The sequence below is a fragment of the Hyperolius riggenbachi genome, chromosome 4 (genome assembly GCF_040937935.1).
Source record: "Hyperolius riggenbachi isolate aHypRig1 chromosome 4, aHypRig1.pri, whole genome shotgun sequence".
Classification (NCBI taxonomy): domain Eukaryota; kingdom Metazoa; phylum Chordata; class Amphibia; order Anura; family Hyperoliidae; genus Hyperolius; species Hyperolius riggenbachi.
The window spans coordinates 414,374,796-414,395,976 of record NC_090649.1 but is presented as its reverse complement, the minus strand read 5'-3'; the positions used below and the strand labels follow the sequence as shown (position 1 = coordinate 414,395,976).

Here is a 21,181-nt window from a genome sequence, read left to right as displayed (position 1 = left end):
AGGTCTGCACTACAAAGATTAAACATATTACATACTCTATGATGCATTGCTTATTTTTGAGTAGCCTTCGTACAGATATTTCTTGAGCAATTTGTCAGTTCTGAAAATAGCAAGCAGATTGGATTCAGCTGTATGAAGTTCTCCTTCCTCCTTTCAGTGTTTCCAATGGGTGCTTAGTTGGTCATGTGACTTCTTCTCAGCTATAGACGGCAAGTTTTCCTCACAGTAGAGTACACTATCAAGTTTGCTCTGAAGTTTTCATTGAAGGGAACTTGTCAAGTGCGGTTATCCTTTCACATCTTTAGACAACATGGAAATTATGTATTTTATTTCTTTTCTATAGGTAGAGAAATGCATTAAGTACTGTCACACGAACATGAGTGCCATTGTAGCCACTCCCTGCAATATGAACTGTATCAATGAAAACCTGTTAACCAGAATCACCGATCTCTTCACGCATAATGAGGCTGACGACATAAAGGACCGCAAAGACAAATTTAAAAGGTATAAATGAATCGGCCACTTAAAGGCTTTCTGGTAACTTTCTTGCACAAAGTGCAGCTGGTGCAGGATTGATAAGCGTACATGTAGACCACACATGTGCAACTTTATAAATGGACTTTTCTGACCTTGTCAACATTCATGATTGAAAATGAAAATTGATATGACGGATATATAGTTAAATATATATAAGTTAAATGGTGAATACCAGCTCTTTGACCGCAGATCGTAGGGCAGCATCCAGCCACTTGAGTGAGTGAGAGGCAGTGGCTTGATGCTGCCCTATAATCTGCTGTCAAAGAGCCGGTATTCACCATTTAACTTGGAGGACTCGGCCAGCCATCGGAGGTGGTAATAAGGTTGTATGAGCGTTGGGATTGCTACACTTAAAAAAAAACAAAAAACTGTATTAAGAACTAGCTCATGGGCTATCAATGGGCACAAGGACAAGTGTTTCAGGTATTAACGGATCCTCAACTATTGCTTTGCCAGCAGCGGCAACATTCTGGAATTCACCGAAATTCCTGTCTAGATGTCACAAGAACATATATAATATAAGGGGAAACCTCTGTAATAGACACTGATAACATGTAACACAATGTTAAACATGTTAAACATGCATTTGACTACACTTCCACTTTATTATAAATGTAATTACATAGCAATGAAATACATTTGAGCCACTGTCACTGACAGCATTTCAGGTAAGGGGCTAATTCATTGGCTGCCATTTGGCTTCACTGGAACACCCGAGAGGGAAGATTAAGCTGTGATATGATAGCTGACATCTCCCCTCCGTGATCAGGAATCATTGCGATTGGCTCCTGATCAAGTGATCACTATAATCGCTAGCAGATTTTAGTGATCACTATTACAGCAGCGACTTCCTGACATTCCCCCGACAATCGGTGCTTACCTTCCGCTTTGGCCGGCATCCCTGCTCGCTCTGACGTAAGTGTCGGGTCCCAGCTTGATGTCGTGATCATGCCGTGACCTGGAACTTAACGGCAGTGGGAGCGAGGATGTCGGCCAGAGCGGATGGGGGCTAGTGCTGCTCATCGCTGGAGCCTCGGAGGTGAGTAGGCTGCTGCTAATATGGTAGATCTTGGGCTACACAGGGGACACCATGCCCACCTATCCATACTGGGGCTCCACCTGCCTGACCCCCCCCCCCCCCCCCTTGCAAATGCACCCCCCACATGTAAAATTGCCTGGTCCTTAAGAGGGGTTAGGCAGCCAGTCCCCAAGGAGTTAAACAATACCAGTTGCCTGGCAGCCCTGGTGATCTGTTTGGCTGCAGTAGTATGTGAATAACACCAGAAACAAGCATGCAGCTAATGTAGTCAGTTCTGACAATAATGTCAGAAACACCTGATATGCTTGTTTAGGGTCTATGGCTAAACGTATTAGAGGCAGAGGATCAGCAGGACTGCCAGGCAACTGGTATTGCTTGAAAGGAAATCAATATGGCAACCTCCCTATACCTCTCGCTTCAGTTGTCCTTTAATAAAGAGACCATTCCTCTGCATTTTTCTACACCATGTAGTGGCCAGAAACTGCAGATTCATTTATTTTCTTCATTTTATTTATTTGAGAATATAGGAAGCCAGTAGTGGTAGGCCTAAGCAGGCAGAATACTTTGATCAGTTCAGATGAGGTGACAGTTGTGGCAGCAATGACCTTCAAAAATAAAATAAAGGTGCTAGAACTTATTTCACTCAGAAGAGTAGTTAATCCTGCGCTAGCTTCAGCTAGATATGGCCCTTTAAATGGATGTTATGCCCACGGTGCTGCTCCCTCTACTGGGTGGTGCCAGAGATCTAACGTATGGGGGACAAGAAAACAAGGGTGCGCTCCTATGGTGCATTAACTTTTTATTACAAAATTCCACGCTAAAAACAATTGCACTTACAGTGTGTGTGCAAGATATGCACATGTAGGGGGCCGCCAGCGAGTATCACCCACGTCTTGAGCCTGGCCAGGGCTTCAAGGATCCGTCTGCGGTGGAAGGCAGGGGGACTTTCGGCGCTTAGCCGGAAGAAGGCGTGGCTAAGCGCCGAAACGCGTTGTGACGATCAGACGGCTTGCCGAGAGGTGTAGGAGCCGGCGGTTTGTCCCCAGTCCCCCTGCCTTCCACCGCAGACGGATCCTTGAAGCCCTGGCCAGGCTCAAGACGTGGGTGATACTCGCTGGCGGCCCCCTACATGTGCATATCTTGCACACACACTGTAAGTGCAATTGTTTTTAGCGTGGAATTTTGTAATAAAAAGTTAATGCACCATAGGAGCGCACCCTTGTTTTCTTGTCCCCCAACTTATTTCACTCGTCTAATTTCCTGCCGATGCTTCACCTCTTTGTGAGTAAAACCTACAGTATAGAGACTTCAAATGACCTGTTTTCCAGCACTATGTTAGTGTCTGTTTGTTTCACAGCAAAATATTCTGCAAGAAGATAGAGCGTCTTTTTGATCCTGACTATAAGAATCCAGATTCCCCCTCCAATGCTGCAACACTGTACAGGTAACCCTACATTCCAGAGTTCAGTTCTATCAGCTTATCCGTAAACGCCAGCTATGGAGATGAGATGTTTCAATGTCCTCTTGCAGATGTTGTTTGTGTAAGAAGCTGTTGACGAAGGAAGTGGACCAGAAAATTGCCTGTCTGCCTGGGAAAATCAACATCGACCAGTATGGAAATATTGTTTATTTCCACATCAGGTTTGTGCATTTCAATTTCAGATTTTTTTATTTCCCCCCCCCCCCCTCTTATCATTTAGAGCATTAGAATAAAACTAGTAAAGGTCAGAGGATATCTGCACGTTTGGCAGACAGCTTGAGATGGGACCCTTATCTTGTACATACCTGACTGGAGTATTCAGTGCTGTGCTTTATTTGTTCTCACACAAGATTATTTCAAATAACTTAACCACTTAAAGTGAACCTCCGGACTAAAAATCGACTCAGCAGCACTGAAAAGGCTTTGTGTTTCTTTAACAGTTTCACAGCATCAGAACTTTGTTTCTCTTATAAAAGCCTCATTTTTAGCTGCACAGAAGAAAACTGCCCGGGCTTTTTTCCCCTGATGCTGTGCAAAGCATGACGGGATTTCTGATTTTGTTGTTCTCGTTCTGCTGTTTTGGGGCAATTTTTTTTTTTTTTACATTTTGAATATGACATTTGAAGCCTAGCGTGTGCAGCTGGGAGGGGTAATCAGGACACAGGATACTTGGAACTGTGTCTCCTGCTCCTTGTCACCTCCTTTCAACTAAAAAGATGGCTGCCCCCATGACAAAGATGGCAGCCCCCATGAATCACAAACATTTGCCTGTTCTTTTAAAACAGGGTGGGTAAGAGATTATATTACCTATCTATTCTAACTAACATTACTAATGTAACTTGATGACAGTATGTTTGTTCAGGCTGAAGTTCCCCTTTAAGGACTGCAGTCATAAAACCCCTTAAGGACCAGAGCCTTTTTTTCCATTCGGACCACTGCAGCTTTCACGGTTTATTGCTCAGTCATACAACCTACCACCTAAATGAATTCTACCTCCTTTTCTTGTCACTAATACAGCTTTCTTTCGGTGCTATTTGATTGCTGCTGCGAGTTTTAGTTTTTATTATATTCATCAAAAAAGACATGAATTTTGTCAAAAAAATGACTTTTTTAACTTTCTGTGCTGACAGTTTTCAATAAAGTAAAATTTCCTATACATTTGAGCGCGAAAGTTATTCTGCTACATGTCTTTGATAAAAAAAAAACCCATTCAGTGTATATTTATTGGATTGGGTAAAAGTTATAGCGTTTACAAACTATGGTGCAAAAAGTGAATTTTCCCATTTTCAAGCATCTCTGACTTTTCTGCGCACCTGTCAGGTTTCATGAGGGGCTAAAATTCCAGGATAGTACAAATACCCCCCAAATGACCCCATTTTGGAAAGAAGACATCCCAAAGTATTCAGTGAGAGGCATGGTGAGTTCATAGAAGATTTTATTTTTTGTCACAAGTTAGCGGAAAATGACACTTTGTAACAAAAAAAAAAAAAGTTTCCATTTCTTCTAACTTGCGACAAAAAAAAATGAAATCTGCCACGGACTCACTATGTTCCTCTCTGAATACCTTGAAGTGTCTACTTTCCAAAATGGGGTCATTTGTGGGGTGTGTTCACTGTCCTGGCATTTTGGGGGGTGCCTAATTGTAAGCACCCCTGTAAAGCCTAAAGATGCTCATTGGACTTTGGGCCCCTTAGCGCAGTTAGGCTGCAAAAAAGTGCCACACATGTGGTATTGCCGTACTCAGGAGAAGTAGTATAATGTGTTTTGGGGTGTATTTTTACACATACCCATGCTGGGTGGGAGAAATATCTCCGTAAATGACAATTGTTTTCTTTTTTTAACACACAATTGTCAATTTATAGAGATATTTCTCCCACTCAGCATGGGTATGTGGAAAAATACACCCCAAAACACATTATACTACTTCTCCTGAGTACGGCGATACCACATGTGTGGCACTTTTTTGCACCCTAACTGCGCTAAGGGGCCCAAAGTCCAATGAGTACCTTTAGGATTTCACAGGTCATTTTGAGAAATTTCGTTTCAAGACTGCTCCTCACGGTTTAGGGCCCCTAAAATGCCAGGACAGTATAGGAATCCCACAAATTACCCCATTTTAGAAGGAAGACACCCCAAGGTATTCCATTAGGAGGATGGTGAGTTCATAGAAGATTTTTTTTTTTTGTCACAAGTTAGCGGAAATTGATTTTAATTGTTTTTTTTCACAAAGTGTCATTTTCTGCTAACTTGTGACAAAAATAAAATCTTCTATGAACTCACCATACTCCTAACGGAATACCTTGGGGTGTCTTCTTTCTAAAATGGGGTCATTTGTGGGGTTCCTATACTGCCCTGGCATTTTAGGGGCCCTAAACCGTGAGGAGTAGTCTTGAAACCAAATGTCGCAAAATGACCTGTGAAATCCTAAAGGTACTCATTGGACTTTGGGCCCCTTAGCGCACTTAGGGTGCAAGAAAGTGCCACACATGTGGTACCGCCGTACTCAGGAGAAGTAGTATAATGTGTTTTGGGGTGTATTTTTACACATACAGATGCTAGGTGGGAGAAATATCTCTGTAAATGACAATTATTTGATTTTTTTTACACACAATTGTCCATTTACAGAGAGATTTCTCCCACCCAGCATGGGTATGTATAAAAATACACCTCAAAACACATTATACTACTTCTTCTGAGTACGGCGATACCACATGTGTGACACTTTTTTGCAACCTAGGTGCGCTAAGGGGCCTAACATCCTATTCACAGGTCATTTTGAGGCATTTGGATTCTAGACTACTCCTCACGGTTTAGGGCCCCTAAAATGCCAGGGCAGTATAGGAACCCCACAAGTGACCCCATTTTAGAATGAAGACACCCCAAGGTATTCCGTTAGGGGTATGGTGAGTTCATAGAAGATTTTTTTTTTGTCACAAGTTAGCGGAAAATGACACTTTGTGAAAAAAAAAACAATACATATCAATTTCCGCTAACTTGTGACAAAAAATAAAATCTTCTATGAACTCACCATACTCCTAACGGAATACCTTGGGGTGTCTTCTTTCTAGAATGGGGTCATTTGTGGGGTTCCAATACTGCCCTGGCATTTTAGGGGCCCTAAACCGTGAGTAGTCGTCTTGAACCCAAATGTCTCAAAATGACCTGTGAAATCCTAAAGGTACTCATTGGACTTTGGGCCCCTTAGCACAGTTAGGCTGCAAAAAAGTGTCACACATGTGGTATCGCCGTACTCAGAAGAAGTAGTATAATGTGTTTTGTGGTGTATTTTTACATATAACCATGCTGGGTGGGAGAAATATCTCTGTAAATGACACATTTTTGATTTTTTTTACACACAATTGTCCATTTACAGAGAGATTTCTCCCACCCAGCATGGGTATGTGTAAAAATACACCACAAAACACATTATACTACTTCTCCTGAGTATGGCGATACTACATGTGTGACACTTTTTTGCAGCCTAGGTGCGCTAAGGGGCCCAACGTCCTATTCACAGGTCATTTTGAGGCATTTGTTTTCTAGACTACTCCCCACGGTTTAGGGCCCCTAAAATGCCAGGGCAGTATAGGAACCCCACAAGTGACCCCATTTTAGAAAGACGACACCCCAAGGTATTCCGTTAGGGGTATGGTGAGTTCATAGAAGATTTTATTTTTTGTCACAAGTTAGTGAAAAATGACACTTTGTGAAAAAAAACAATAAAAATCCAATTTCCGCTAACTTTTGACAAAAAATAAAATCTTCTATGAACTCATCATACACCTAACAGAATACCTTGGGGTGTCTTCTTTCTAAAATGGGGTCACTTGTGGGGTTCCTATACTGCCCTGGCATTTTACGGGCCCAAAACTGTGAGTAGTCTGGAAACCAAATTTCTCAAAATGACTGTTCAGGGGTATAAGCATCTGCAAATTTTGATGACAGGTGGTCTATGAGAGGGCAAATTTTGTGGAAACGGTCATAAGCAGGGTGGCCTCTTAGATGACAGGATGTATTGGGCCTGATCTGATGGATAGGAGTGCTAGGGGGGTGACAGGAGGTGATTGATGGGTGTCTCAGGGGGCGGTTAGAGGGGAAAATAGATGCAATCAATGCACTGGGGAGGTGATCGGAAGGGGGTCTGAGGGGGATCTGAGGGTTTGGCCGAGTGATCAGGAGCCCACACGGGGAAAATTAGGGCCTGATCTGATGGGTAGTTGTGCTAGGGGGTGACAGGAGGTGATTTATGGGTGTCTCAAGGTGTGATTAGAGGGGGGAAATAGATGCAAGCAATGCACTAGCGAGGTGATCAGGGCTGGGGTCTGAGGGCGTTCTGAGGTGTGGGCGGGTGATTGGGTGCCCGCAAGGGGCAGATTAGGGTCTAATCTGATGGGTAACAGTGACAGGTGGTGATAGGGGGTGATTGATGGGTAATTAGTGGGTGTTTAGAGGAGAGAAGAGATGTAAACACTGCACTTGGGAGGTGATCTGATGTCGGATCTGCGGGCGATCTATTGGTGTGGGTGGGTGATCAGATTGCCCGCAAGGGGCAGGTTAGGGGCTGATTGATGGGTGGCAGTGACAGGGGGTGATTGATGGGTGGCAGTGACAGGGGGTGATTGACAGGTGATCAGTGGGTTATTACAGGGAAGAACGGATGTAAATAATGCACTGGCGAATCGATAAGGGGGGGGGGGGGTTGAGGGCAATCTGAGTGTGTGGGCGGGCGATTGGGTGCCCGCAAGGGTCTAATCTGATGGGTAACAGTGACAGGTGGTGATAGGGGGTGATTGATGGGTGATTGATGGGTAATTAGTGGGTGTTTAGAGGAGAGAATAGATGTAAACGATGGATTTGGGAGGTGATCTGATGTCGGATCTGCGGGCGATCTATTGGTGTGGGTGGGTGATCAGATTGCCCGCAAGGGGCAGGTTAGGGGCTGATTGATGGGTGGCAGTGACAGGGGGTGATTGACAGGTGATTGACAGTTGATCAGGGGGGATAGATGCATACAGTACGCAGGGGGGGGGAGGGTCTGGGGGGGTCTGGGGAGAATCTGAGGGGTGGGGGGGGTGATCAGGAGGGAGCAGGGGGCAGTTTAGGGACTAAAAAAAAAAATAGCGTTGACAGATAGTGACAGGGAGTGATTGATGGGTGATTAGGGGGGTGATTGTGTGCAAATGGTGGTCTGGGGGGTGGGCAGGGGGGGGTCTGAGGGGTACTGTGGGCGATCAGGGGGCAGGGGGGGGGCAGATCAGTGTGTTTGGGTGCAGACTAGGGTGGCTGCAGCCTGCCCTGGTGGTCCCTCGGACACTGGGACCACCAGGGCAGGAGGCAGCCTGTATAATACACTTTGTATACATTACAAAGTGTATTATACACTTTGTAGCGGCGATCGCGGGGTTAACAACCCGCCGGCGCTTCCGATTGGCCGGCGGGTTGACGTCGCGGGTAGGCGGAGCCTATTGCCGGTGGATGCGCGCGCATCCCAGCGCGCGATCCCCGGCCAGAGAGTGCCCCAGGACCTGACGCCAATCTGCGTTACGTGGTCCTGGGGCTTCCACTTTGCCGCCGCCAATATGAAGTAGGCGGTCGGCAAGTGGTTAAAGAGGCCATACACTGGTCGATATTTTTCATCCCCATCCAGTCGAGTAAGCTGCTAAAAATCAATGCTGCAAACTATTCATGATGAATAGATGTTTGGGTGAAAACCATTTTTTGTTGATTACGGCGGACAGAAGATATCGCTCGATCGGCTGCGTGTTGGGAGTGCATCGCTAGCGCAGTTCGATTTCAGGATGACTGATGCAGCAGCAGAGCTTTTATACACCTGTCCATTGGTGCTCTTTCTTGTGTCTTCTCTCCACAGCCAGGCACTCCACTGTGTCTCTACTCTCCCATAGTGCCTGTGTCGCATGATGAACACTAGGAGACACACATGAGACCTCTAATAGCCATGTAAGGTACATGCCACAGTGGCTCTAACATTTAGTCATGGGACACAGACGCCAGGGAGAAAAGCGGCAGGGATGATTGCCTGGACAGATGACTGTAAGCTCCTCTGCCTACACTCTGCACAGCTTGGGGGGGGGCAGGGGGATGAAATGGGGAAACCCTGGAGGCATGTGCACATATTTTCAATTGATTTCATTCTGAAATCTATTGAAGATCTGTGTACAGTGTGTGTAGTGATTTGGTTAGATAGATCCCTCTCAGATCACGCAAGATCTGAGAAGAATCTAAAGGTGGCCATACACTGGTCGATTTGCCATCAGATCCGAACAACAGATAGATCCCTCTCTGATCAGTGAGGGATCGTATGGCTGCCTTTACTGCAAACAGATTGTGAATCGATTTCAGCATGAAACCGATCACAATCTGTGAAGCTGCCGCTGCTGCCCCCCCCCCCCCCCCCCCCCACGCCAGCTATACATTACCACCTCCGGCCGGCGCGTGTTCCCCGGTCTCCACTGTCTTCTCCTCCGTGCTCGGCTCCTCCAGCTTCACTGAACTTCCTGCCGTGGAAGTTTAAACAGTAGAGGGCGCTCTACTGTTTAAACTTCCTGCCGGGAAAGGAAGTTCAGTGAAGCCGAGGAGCCGAGCACGGAGAAGTGACCGCGGAGAGAGCAGGTACACACGCCGCCCGGAGCAGGTAATGTATTGCCGCTTGCATCGGTCGTCGGGCATTCAAACGCCGCTATCGACGCACTCCCGACCCGCCGGCGATCGAGAAAAATCTTCTGCACGGACGACTCGATGGGAACGATTGTTTTCGGACGGAAATCGATCATTCTGTCAGCGTTTGCACAACGATTTCACAGCAGATTCAATCACAGTGATCGAATCTGCTGTATATCGGCGGGAAAATCGTTAGGTGTATGGGCCCCTTTATCTGTTGTACACATCGACCAGTGAATGGCTGCCTTTAAAACCCAACTACAACCGGAACCAAACAATGCAAATTATACTGGCAATCATCATAAATGATTATAAACCGTGTGTAGATGCAGAGTGCTAGACAGAAGACCATGGGCCAAATGTGCTTGCCACTGCAGTATTATTGTTGATTTTTAGAGCACCAACGTATTACATGGCACAGTACAACTTATCGCGAAGGACTTCTTGGTAGATCTCGACCCCACTACATTTTCCATTCTGTATACACAAGTGTGCTCCTAAAATTGTACATAGGTAGATTTTTCAAAGTAGCTCACAAGCCAAAAAAGTGTGGGCACCTCTGGTCTAGCCTCTCTGAATTCAGCTGGTGAATGAGTCAGAAAGGTGTGGCCATTTGACACCCAGGAAGGACAATAGATACATGGCTACATTTCATAGATTCCCTGCATTACAGTAGAAATTTCTACATTTATGGAGTCCGACTTTGCAGGTCTCACTAAATGTGTAAGCAGTTACAAGACCTTAACTACATAGCTATACAAAGTATTTTTTAATTTGAAAAATTCAGTTCCAAGGGTAATACTTAGAAAAGACATAATATGATTGCTTTCAGAATGAACCTTATTTGAATTGTATGGGCATGTGCACATTTCCCTATAAATCACCAGCTGACACCAATGTCAGGCTTGATGGTGCTGTGCCTATGCACCATGTGTCAAAATTGGGACTTAAATATGTAATGTAAAAAAACACATTAAATGCAAAAATAAGTCTGTACACTCTTCAGCCACAAAGTATAACAGCCAACAGGTGATTTGACAAGTGATTTGAATAAAATTGGTGATCTCACTACAGTACCACCTGTCAAAGAGTGAAATATATTAGGCAGCAAGTTAGCAGGCAGATCTTAAAAGTGGTGTGTTGGAAGCAGGGAAAATAAGCAAGTGTGGGGATCTCAGAAGCTTTAAAGAGAACCGGAGGTGTGTTTAAAGAATGTTATCTGCATACAGGGGCTGGATCTGCCTATACAGCCCAGCCTCTGTTGCTATTCCAAACCCCACTAAGGTCCCCCTGCACTCTGCAATCCCTCATAAATCACAGCCGTGCTGTGAGGCTTTGTTTACATCTGTAGTGTCAGTCTCAGATGCTCCCCCACCTCCTGCATAGCTCTGGTCCCTGCCCCCGTCCCTTCCCTCCAATCAGCAGGGAGGGAAGGGATGCAGGTGGGGACTGGAGTTCTGCAGGAGGCGGGGAGAGCAGCAGACTGACACTATAGAGATAAACACAGCCAGCTCTGACAAGCTGTTTGTCAGCAGCGTGGCTGTGATTTATGAGGGATTGCAGAGTGCAGGGGGACCTTAGGGGGGTTTGGGATAGCAACAGAGGCTGATCCAGCCTCTGTATGCAGATAATATTCTTCAAACCCACCTCGGGTTCTCTTTAAAAAGGGCCATATTATGATTGCTGGATAAAGCATGCCCAATATGGCAGTTCTTGTGGGGTGTTCCCAGTAAGCAGTGGTTAGAACCAAGGGAGTATAACCCGTTAACCAGTGAATGAGTTTAAAGGCTAAACCCTTTCAAGGTGACAGAGTGGGAATAGACTGGGATTAGTACCCCACAGTGGTAATAGAGGTTTGGCAGTGCTAAGAGACCGTAACATCTGGAAGAAGGAAGTTGATAATCTGTAGAAGTACCAGAGCCAAAGTGGTTCCAGTGGTTGCTGTACCCCTCACTGCTGAGACTCCTAAGGTAGGAGACTGAATCCAACACACCCCAGGAACAACATCAAATCTTTGTTCTGAGCCTTCAAATTCCCAGGCCTCTAGTAGATGTTGAGAACGACTAGTATCACCCACAGGGTGTGACTAAGGAATTTTAAATCGGTTTATGTATCTTTTCAGGGATAAAACTTGGGATGTTCATGAATACCTTATAAGTTTATTTGAGGAGATGAAATCCTGGCAGGATGTATACTGGCGTCTGTGGGGGACTATAAACTGGCTAACTTGTTCAAGATGTAAGCAAGTAAGTACGAGCACGAAAATCCGGCTACCTGTACTGCCCAATTCGCATCGCCCCAAATGAGAGAGCTCACACTCATATTAGAATGAATAGACCATAAGTATACAGTATCTTCATCTCATCCTGTCACATTTCAGTTAGGGTATGCTTTAAGCTGATAATCACTTTTATAACGCAGCAATCAGATGACCTACAGAGAAGTAGTGTTATTGCTTCAGAAATAATGGCATTTACTGTATTCTGCTGATCAGGTGATCGATAGTGTTATAAATAGGCCCCTCCTGTTGGGCCTGTAAGGAGTGGGCAGTAGTAGACTCATATGAGACTTCATGCTTGGAAGAGACAGGTTCAGCTAATATTACCTTTGCCCTGAAGTCCTCTACATCTGTTTAACAGAACAAACAAATTATAGTGATAGAACAATAGACAAACCTTCAGTGTAACCAAGATTGCAATAAAATATCCTTTTATATGCTGCATTTCCAGACCTTCTTGTGCAATGAGCTGTCCCACTGCCAGTACCACCCTGAGGCTGCTGTGTACCCCAGTCCTGCAGGTTCCGTGGACTCTCCAGGCACAGGATTGTACCCTTGCTGTAATCAGAAGGTCCTCCGGTTCGATCCCTCACAGCTTCCAAAGGTTAGACTTCAATACAGTGCTAAATCTGTCTTATAAAGTTTCAGCAGTAAAACCCCGGAATTACAGACTAGTGGGGTAGTTTACTGACTTGTGTGTTAAATACCTTAATAAATGCCAATTCACAAAGATTAGAGCATTCGGTAAAAGAAGTGAGGTATTTTTCCTCAAGCCTGGAGCTGTTGGTAACTAATAACCATCTACCATATTTAGTTTATGAAAAAGCAAAGGAGACCTCCAAAAGGAGGAGCCACCCTCCACAAACTAGTAGGAACTAGTCACTCTATTAGTACCGATTTACTGCCCGGTGGGGTCTAAATATGATCATCATATGCAAATTGTTCCGAGTTGATGCAAATGTATGCACATTTTGTATGCAAATATATGCAGTTTAAATCCAGACCAGTCAGTTTAAAGGGACACTTAAGTCAAACAAAAAAAATGAGTTTTACTCACCTAGGGCTTCCAATAGCCCCCTGCAGCTGTCCGGTGCCCTCGCCGTCTCCCTCCGATCCTCCTGGCCCCGCCAGCAGCCACTACCTGTTTCGGTGACAGGAGCTGACAGGCTGGGGACGCGAGTGATTCTTCGCGTTCCCAGACACATTAGCACCCTCTATGCTGCTATATGGTATATGATATATGCTATAGCAGCATAGATGGCGCTATTGTGGCCAGGAGCGCGAAGAATCACTCGCGTCCCCAGCCTGTCAGCTCCTGTCACCGAAACAGGAAGTGGCTGAGGGTTGGGCCAGGAGGATCGGAGGGAGACGGCGAGGGCACCGGACAGCTGCAGGGGGCTATTGGAAGCCCCAGGTGAGTAAAACTCATTTTTTTGTTTGACTTGAGTGTCCCTTTAAGGCCAGGTTTACATTGATTGGTCATTTTCCAAGCTGCATATATTTGCATAAAAATGTGCATAATTTTGAAAGTATTTGCATCCCTAGCGGGGACATCAGAAAGTAAACAAAACACGAGGTGCAGGAGCAGGGCGCGTTCATAGTAGCAGAACACAGCTTACTACATAGACCTACTCCACAGCTGGTTAGACTTCTACTGTTTATTGAACAGGTCTTAGTGAATGGAAGCCATGTTTTTCAGTAAATTACTGAACTATTACTGCATGTGTGAAAATCTTTGTGAATTGGCTGTGATTTTGTTCTAGGTGTTTCACTAGAACAATTCATCAGCAAGGTAGCATTTTTCAAAAGCAGGTCAGCCGTGATGCTTCATATCTAATACAATACAAGTTTTCTTTACATAAAAGCCCCGATCTACATCTCCAGTGTTGACAAATAAATGAAGGCGGCGCGCCAATGGCTAAGCAATAAGCCGGTATAAACGCAAGCAAAAGGTACAGTACAGGTTTCAGGTGGAGCCCTCCCTCAGGTGCAGAAACCTATAATGTACCTTTTGCATGCTTCAATAGAAGCTTCGCTTGCTTAGCCATTGGAAAGCCGCCTGCATTTCTTTGTTTGTGAAATTGTTGCAGGGGTCTGGCACTGGTGGACTGTGTCCTTCCCTGTGGATGAGGTAGTGAGGTTAGGTAGGTAGACTTCTTCTGCATTGGACATCTCCAATGTTGGTATCATTAGTAACTCAGCAATACTTGTCAGGATTAAGGAAAAAGTGGCTATTGTTAGATGGGTGGGGTTTTCCATATTCACCTGGGTCATATCATATCAGTTAGGGCTTGTAAAATGAGTGTATTTGTGGTTGTGTGATTGCAGTTATTTGCAGCATACACATCAAGAGAGGATGTTTTAATAAATCCAGGGAAGCTACAAGCCTTTTCCTAAAACATGTGCATCCAATATCTAAAGTTTAAAAGAAGAAAAACGATGGAATTTTTTTTGTTTTGTTTTTTTTGTTAGACATCACAGATGCACTGAAAAAGCTGGAATACACTGCAGGCTGCATTAATACAGAGTGCAGTATTATACGCTGTACACTAGAGGGCGTTCGAGGCCTTCGCCTTGATGGCCTGTGCCTAGAAATGATCTGGTCCTTGCTAAAAACCTGGTCTGTCAGTGCATTTGAATTGGTGTTCTAAGTAGTCGCGGTGGATTAAGTGTTGCGCATTTTAGATAATCATACATTTTTCTCATAAGTTTCTATGAATCTTTTGGGGTCTCTTACAGTTATCTGTATATATCTCAGAAAACACATATGCGCCTATATGTACCGTCACATATACATTCTTTTATTCAAAATCATAAATACAAAGGCATGAATCCCCTATAAAACCAGATAAAATTACCTATGAATGCAAAAAATAAAAAATATTTATGTTTTACGCCTCTTGCACACTGCAAGCGATTCAGATTCCGCTTTTTAATCTGTTTTTACATCCAATTCAGATTCCGATTTGCAGTGTGCAGGGAGCAAACTGCAAATCTGAATCTGAATCGGATGTAAAAACAGATTAAAAAGCGGAATCTGAATCGCTTGCAGTGTGCAAGAGGCCTTATAGGTAATTTTATCTGGTTTTATATAGGATTCATGCCTTTGTATTTATGATTTTTAATAAAAGAATGTATATGTGACGGTACATATAGGCGCATAAGTGTTTTCTAAGATATATTTTTTACTTTAACGCTGGGGGTGTGAGTAACCCCACTTATCACTTGTTGCAGCCAATCGTATTGATTTTAGATCCAGTGGGCGCAAAATCACTTATTTACATATTTTTTAGTTATCTGTATATACTGACGTATCTTTATCTGTTTATATGCACGTATGCATTGTGCATGTTTTCCAGGGCTGTAAAGTCAGGGATCACGTCACTGGTGTGCCAGAAGGTGGAAACGCACAGCAGAGTTCATCTACAGATGTGCTAACTGATCTACTGCAAAGAAGGGATATTATAGTTGTGCCTTTTTCCAAAGACCTGAATGGGTGAGAAATGCTCTTACGCTGAATAGTTTTCTCACTTGCTGCCAACAATCCAATGAGTTTACAGATCTAACGCTACTTCATGGTTTTATCTGCAGGGACCCTGGGATTACTCTGAGTACAGACAAGAGTGTTGCATGTGATATACAGCTGGACGCCAGTGCTGTGTGTGTGCAGAAGGCTGGAGACATCAGTGCTGTGAGTTTGTGGCCTTGTCTAATAAAATGTAAAGTTTTACCAATTGGAATAATTATACTGACCTCACAAATTCATTCTGAGGATCAGCACTCCATAGGCAATTAATGGTGTCTCCCTCCCCACAACCCTCACACCCCCAGCGGCACACATCCTTCCAAACCTCCCTTATGGGTTGTTGTTTGTTTGTTTTTGTTTTTTTTCCCCACTGTTAAATTCACTTTAAAAGGGAAAAATGTCTTTACGACTCCAGATGGCAGCTAGATAAATCCGCCAGTTAGATATACTGGATGCTCTTCATCCAAGCCTTCTTTCAGTGAAGATTAAAGAATATTGTCATAACTACTTCCGGAAGTAAAATATTCCAGATTTTAACCACTTTTACTGTAAAGAACACCTTTCTAAATAGATGGCAAAACATGTTTTTTCCTCCATACGGAGATAATGTCCTCTTGTTGTACAAGCCTAGGGAAAAAAAGCTAATCTTCCAAGCTTTTGCATTGGCCTCCAATACTGAAGGCCTCTTCCTGACTAGCTAAATCCCTTTCCCTGAGCAGTAGAAGCCTTCTGTGCACCTCCTGGCTCCTTAACCCGGACATCTGGCCACTGTGGCTTAGTAGCCCTCCAATTTACAATTACTGTGGGAATTGAAGAGCTAATAGCCCACTGTGGTTAAATCTCTGTATCCAGACAACCTGGGTTGGGGGATCCAATTTTGTTTTGTTTTTTTATGTACATTGTTTATACAGATAACTACAGTCCTGGCCAAAAGTTTTGAGTGTCAAAAATATTGGAAATTAGAAAAGTTGGTGCTTAATTTTTATAATAGCAATTTGCATATACTCCAGAATGTTATGAAGAGTGTTCAGAGGAATTGATTAATCCTTCTTTGCCATGAAAATTAACTGAATCCCCAAAAAAACTTTCCACCGCATTTCATTGCTGTGGAAAAATTTGGGATGCATTAAAAGGGAAATAAAAACTCGAGATGCTAGCATAATATTGCCCCTGTTTAACTCTCTAGTAAGTCCACATCTGGAATATGGAATTCAGTTCTGGGCACCACATTACAAAAAAGATATTGCAGTTTTAGAGCAGGTGCAGAGACGAGCAACAAAATTGATACGTGGGATGGAAGGTCTCACTTATCAAGAAAGGTTAGATAAACTGGGTTTATTTAGTCTAGAGAAAAGACGCCTTAGAGGGGATCTAATTAACATGTATAAATACATCAGAGGGCAATATAATAGCTTGGCGGATGAGCTTTTTGTCCCTAGGCCTTCTCAAAGGACTAGAGGACATGATCTGCGCATGGAGGAAAAACGTTTTAGCCATTTATTTAGGAAAGGGTTCTTTACAGTTAGTAATTAAGATGTGGAATGCATTGCCACAGGAAGTCGTTATGGCAAACTCTATACCTGCATTTAAAGGGGGCTTAGATGCTTTCCTGGCGTTGAAAGACATCCATGGCTACAATTACTAGGTAATGCCTAATGATGTTGGTCCAGGGATTTTATCTGATTGCCATCTGGAGTCGGGAAGGAATTTTTCCCTTTAGAGGCTAATTGGACCATGCCTTGTAAGGGTTTTTTCGCCTTCCTCTGGATCAACAGGGATATGTGAGGGAGCTGGCTGGTGGTGTACTTTATACTGGTTGAACTCGATGGACGTATGTCTTTTTTCAACCAAAATAACTATGTAACTATGTCATTAAAGAACCTGCTGAGATCATTTCATTAATTGTCTTGTTAACTCAGGTGAAAATGTTGACGAGCACAAGGCTGGAGATCATTATGTCAGGCTGATTGGGTTAGAATGGCAGACTTGACATGTTAGGAGGGTGATGCTTGAAATCATTTATCTTCCTTTGTTAACCATGGTGACCAGCTAAGAAACGCATGCAGCCATCATTGCGTTGCATAAAAATGGCTTCACAGGCAAGGACGTTGTGGCTACTAAGATTACACATAAATCAACAGTTTATAGGATCATCAAGAACTTCAAGGAAAGAGGTTAAATTCTTATTAAGAAGGCTTTAGGGCGTCCAAGAAAGTCCAGCAAGCGCCAGAATCGTATCCTAAAGAGGATTCAGCTGTGGGATTGGAGTGCAACCAGTGCAGAGGTTGCTCAGGAATAGCAGCAGGCAGGTGTGAGCGCATCTGCACGCACAGTGAGGTGAAGACTTTTGGAAGATGACCTGGTGCAGCAAAGAAGCCACTTCTCTCCCAAAAAACATCAAGGACAGATTGATCTTCTGCAGAAAGTATGGTGAATGGACTGCTGAGGACTGGGGCAAAGTCATATTCTCTGATGAAGCCCCTTTCCGATTGTTTGGAGCATCTGGAAAAAGGCTTGTCAGGAGAAGAAAAGGTGAGCGCTACCATCAGTCCTGTGTCAACAGTAAAGCATCCGGAGACCATTCATGTGTGGGGTTGCTTCTCATCTAAGGAAGTGGGCTCACTCACAATTTTGCCAAAAAACACAGCCATGAATACAGAATGGTACCAAAACACCCTTCAAAAGCAACTTCTTCCAACAATCCAACAACAGTTTGGTGAGGAACTATGCATTTTCCAGCACGATGGAGTACCGTGTCATAAGGCAAAAGTGATAACTAAGTGGCTCGGGGACCAAAACGTTTGAATTTTGGGTCCATGGCCTGGAAACTCCCCAGATCTTAATCCGATTGAGAACTTGTGGTCATTCCTCAAGAGGCGGGTGGACAAACAAAAACCAACTAATTCTGAGAAGCTCAAAGAAGTGATTATTATAGAATGGGTTGCTATCGGTCAGGATTTGGCCCAGAAGTTGATTGAGAGCATGCCCAGTCGGATTGCAGAGGTCCTCAAAAAGAAGGGCCAACACTGCAGATACTGACTCTTTGCATAAATCTCATGTAATTGTCAATAAAAGCCTTTGAAACTTATGAAGTGCTTATAATTATATTTCAGTACATCACATAAACAACTAAAACAAAAATCTAAAAGCAGTTTAGCAGCAAACTTTGTGAAAACTAATACTTTTGACAGTCTCAAAACTTTTGGCCAGGACTGTATACTATGTGAAAAATACAGCTTTGCTTTATGGTCTCTGTACAGTGTGGGTCCAAGATAGTGAGCTCTTTGGCTACACAGGAATTGTGGTTTCTGCACATAAGCATAACTGTCAGTTTATGAACATTTAGAATCCTGACTAGCTTTGTTTAACTTTAGCCTTTCCTGTGTTGAAGGCTAGCTTCAACCAAAACTAATGTTTGCCCATGGTAACCATGCTGAAGTGGTTTTTTTTTCTCTTGTCCTCTATAAGGGCGAGAGAACCTCAGAATTTCAACTTCCCTTCTGCTGTCGTTGTAAAGCCAAATTATGGAGTCATACTCTGAATGTGGACTTTTTTGTAGCATAAACATTAACAACTTATGGCCTTGTGGGATGGTATAAGAGAAAACATTCTTTCTTGGGCATCTGACCATTGAATTCTGCAAGAAGGGTTATCCAAGCCAATGGTGTCACTTTAAACAGAAATGGGCAAGGGTGGCATCAAGTTTACTGTACAATTGTTCCATGATACTCATCAGATGAGTGGGACTTAATGTATTTTGGAATTAAATAATGTCGTGAAATAATTTTTAAAACTGACTAACCTTAGACTAATACAATTGCTCTCTCTCTCTCTCTCTCTTATGTCTTTTATGCGTTCCTTTGATGGTTAGTTTCTTTCACTAAAAAACTTCAGTCTACAGTTGGTAAGTTTCTGGCCAACCTCTCTTTCCCATCTGTAGCTGAAAAGTCCACTGTTACATGAATGTGTTACTCCAGACAATAAATACCTGTATGGACAGGAGCAGATAGTCGCCCCCATCAGGAAGGGTCCTGGTAATCCTTGGACTTATTCCTCTTTTTTTTGTTTGTTGCACCCAAAATCTATGGGAACTGTAAGAGAGAAGCAGCCGGGTCATTGAAAGCCCTTCCTCTTACCTTCCCATAGTTCTGATTAGCGGGAGGGGAAAGATGTGGTGGCCACCTTGGGAGATGGACACCACTGTCACAGCTGCAGAGCTGCTGGCTTACTGAACAAGAAGAGCCGAGATTTGAACCCTGGTCACCTGTGTCAGAGGCAGAGCCCTTAACCATTACACTATCCAGTCTGCTGACCCTGAACCACAACCTCCTTTCTTATTGTGAAGCGCTTCACTTTCTGATAACTATTCCTGACCTCCCTGCTGAAAAAGACCTCCTTTCTGACACGGAATCCTAACCTACCCACTAGCCTAAAGGTGGCCATACATCTATCACCTTGGCGGGTGATCGACCATCTGATTTATTAATTATCGAATTGGATGAAAATCGCTGCCGCCAAGAGCATGCCTGATCGACGATGCGGCCAATTTGGGCCTAGATTGGTCGCATGTATCGATCAGACATGCTGCAAGATGTCGGGGTGTTGTGGTTAATTGGGTACACAACGGTAACGGCGAGTAATATTGGGACGAGCGATGAAATGTGCCCCCCGCCTGACGCAGCATACTTTACCTGTCCGGGTCCCACGCTGTTGCCGGAGTACACATGGGGCGCATGTATGAACGGAGCCAGTGGCGAACAGGTAATGTATAGGGCATCTGGGGCACATTTGACATTGGGGGCAGTGTTGTGCCGGCGAGGTGGGGGATGTGGTGTCACAAGGCCTATTCCTTAATGATTTCAGCATGATTTTGATAGGGAATCGGCCTGGGATGAATGGGCAGATCTCTCTCTAATCAGATTCAATCAGAGAGAGATTTGTTCCTTGGTTGAATCTGCCCATCATCACTAGATGAATGGCTACCTTTAACTTTCTAATCCTAACCACTAAAACTGTCCCTCTATCCTATTCCCTAATAAATACTTATCTTCCTTCTTCTATTTCAGCTTTATCACCGTCCCCCAGTACTTCCTACTTCCAACAAAATATTTTGGGTGCTCAGTTGTTCCTCTTGCTGTTGCAAAGGAACCTGTAACCAAAGTGCTCAGTGCCCAATCCTTCTCCCACAATCAAAAAGCCAGTATTATTCAATTGCTGGTGCCCAATCCTACCATCACTAAATGACCTGTGCTTATAAATCGTGTGCAAGGGTCCAATCCTATTGCTTCAAAACATGCTTCTATCACAGGACCCTGATGCATTTAGGACTGCTTTTTTATTAGAGTTTTAGTTCTGTTTTAAAATCAAATACCAGCAGTATTTGACTGAATGGTGTAATGGTAATAAGAAAGGAGGTTGTTTGTAGTTCAGGGTCAGAAGACTGGATAGTGTATTGAAGTGGCTGGATAGGGTTCAAATCTTGTGTATTCCTGTTCAGTAAGCCAGCACCTATTCAGTGAGGAGACCTTGGGCAAGACTCCCTAACACTTCTACTGGCTATAGAGCGTGCCCTAGTGGCTGCAGCTGTGGTGCTTTGAGTCTGCCAGGAAAAAAGTGTTATAAATGTTCTATGTCTGTAAGTAA

At 43.9% G+C, this 21,181-nt stretch overlaps 1 protein-coding gene across 11 annotated transcripts in view; it reads left to right on the top strand.

Annotated features, from left to right (window-relative positions):
- SANBR (SANT and BTB domain regulator of CSR) overlaps window positions 1-21,181 on the top strand; it is a 97,221-nt gene that overhangs the window by 55,419 nt on the left and 20,621 nt on the right. For 7 of the 11 annotated variants that reach the window (XM_068232395.1, XM_068232394.1, XM_068232397.1 and 4 more), the window contains 8 exons: window positions 344-504; window positions 2,934-3,020; window positions 3,107-3,217; window positions 11,857-11,980; window positions 12,464-12,616; window positions 15,372-15,508; window positions 15,604-15,703; window positions 19,410-19,442. In XM_068232395.1, coding sequence (XP_068088496.1) covers window positions 344-504; window positions 2,934-3,020; window positions 3,107-3,217; window positions 11,857-11,980; window positions 12,464-12,616; window positions 15,372-15,508; window positions 15,604-15,703; window positions 19,410-19,442 — 906 coding nt within the window. The remainder of the gene's footprint in view (window positions 1-343; window positions 505-2,933; window positions 3,021-3,106; window positions 3,218-11,856; window positions 11,981-12,463; window positions 12,617-15,371; window positions 15,509-15,603; window positions 15,704-19,409; window positions 19,443-21,181) is intronic. The other 4 variants (XM_068232401.1, XM_068232400.1, XM_068232398.1 and 1 more) reach the window with 1 other exon arrangement.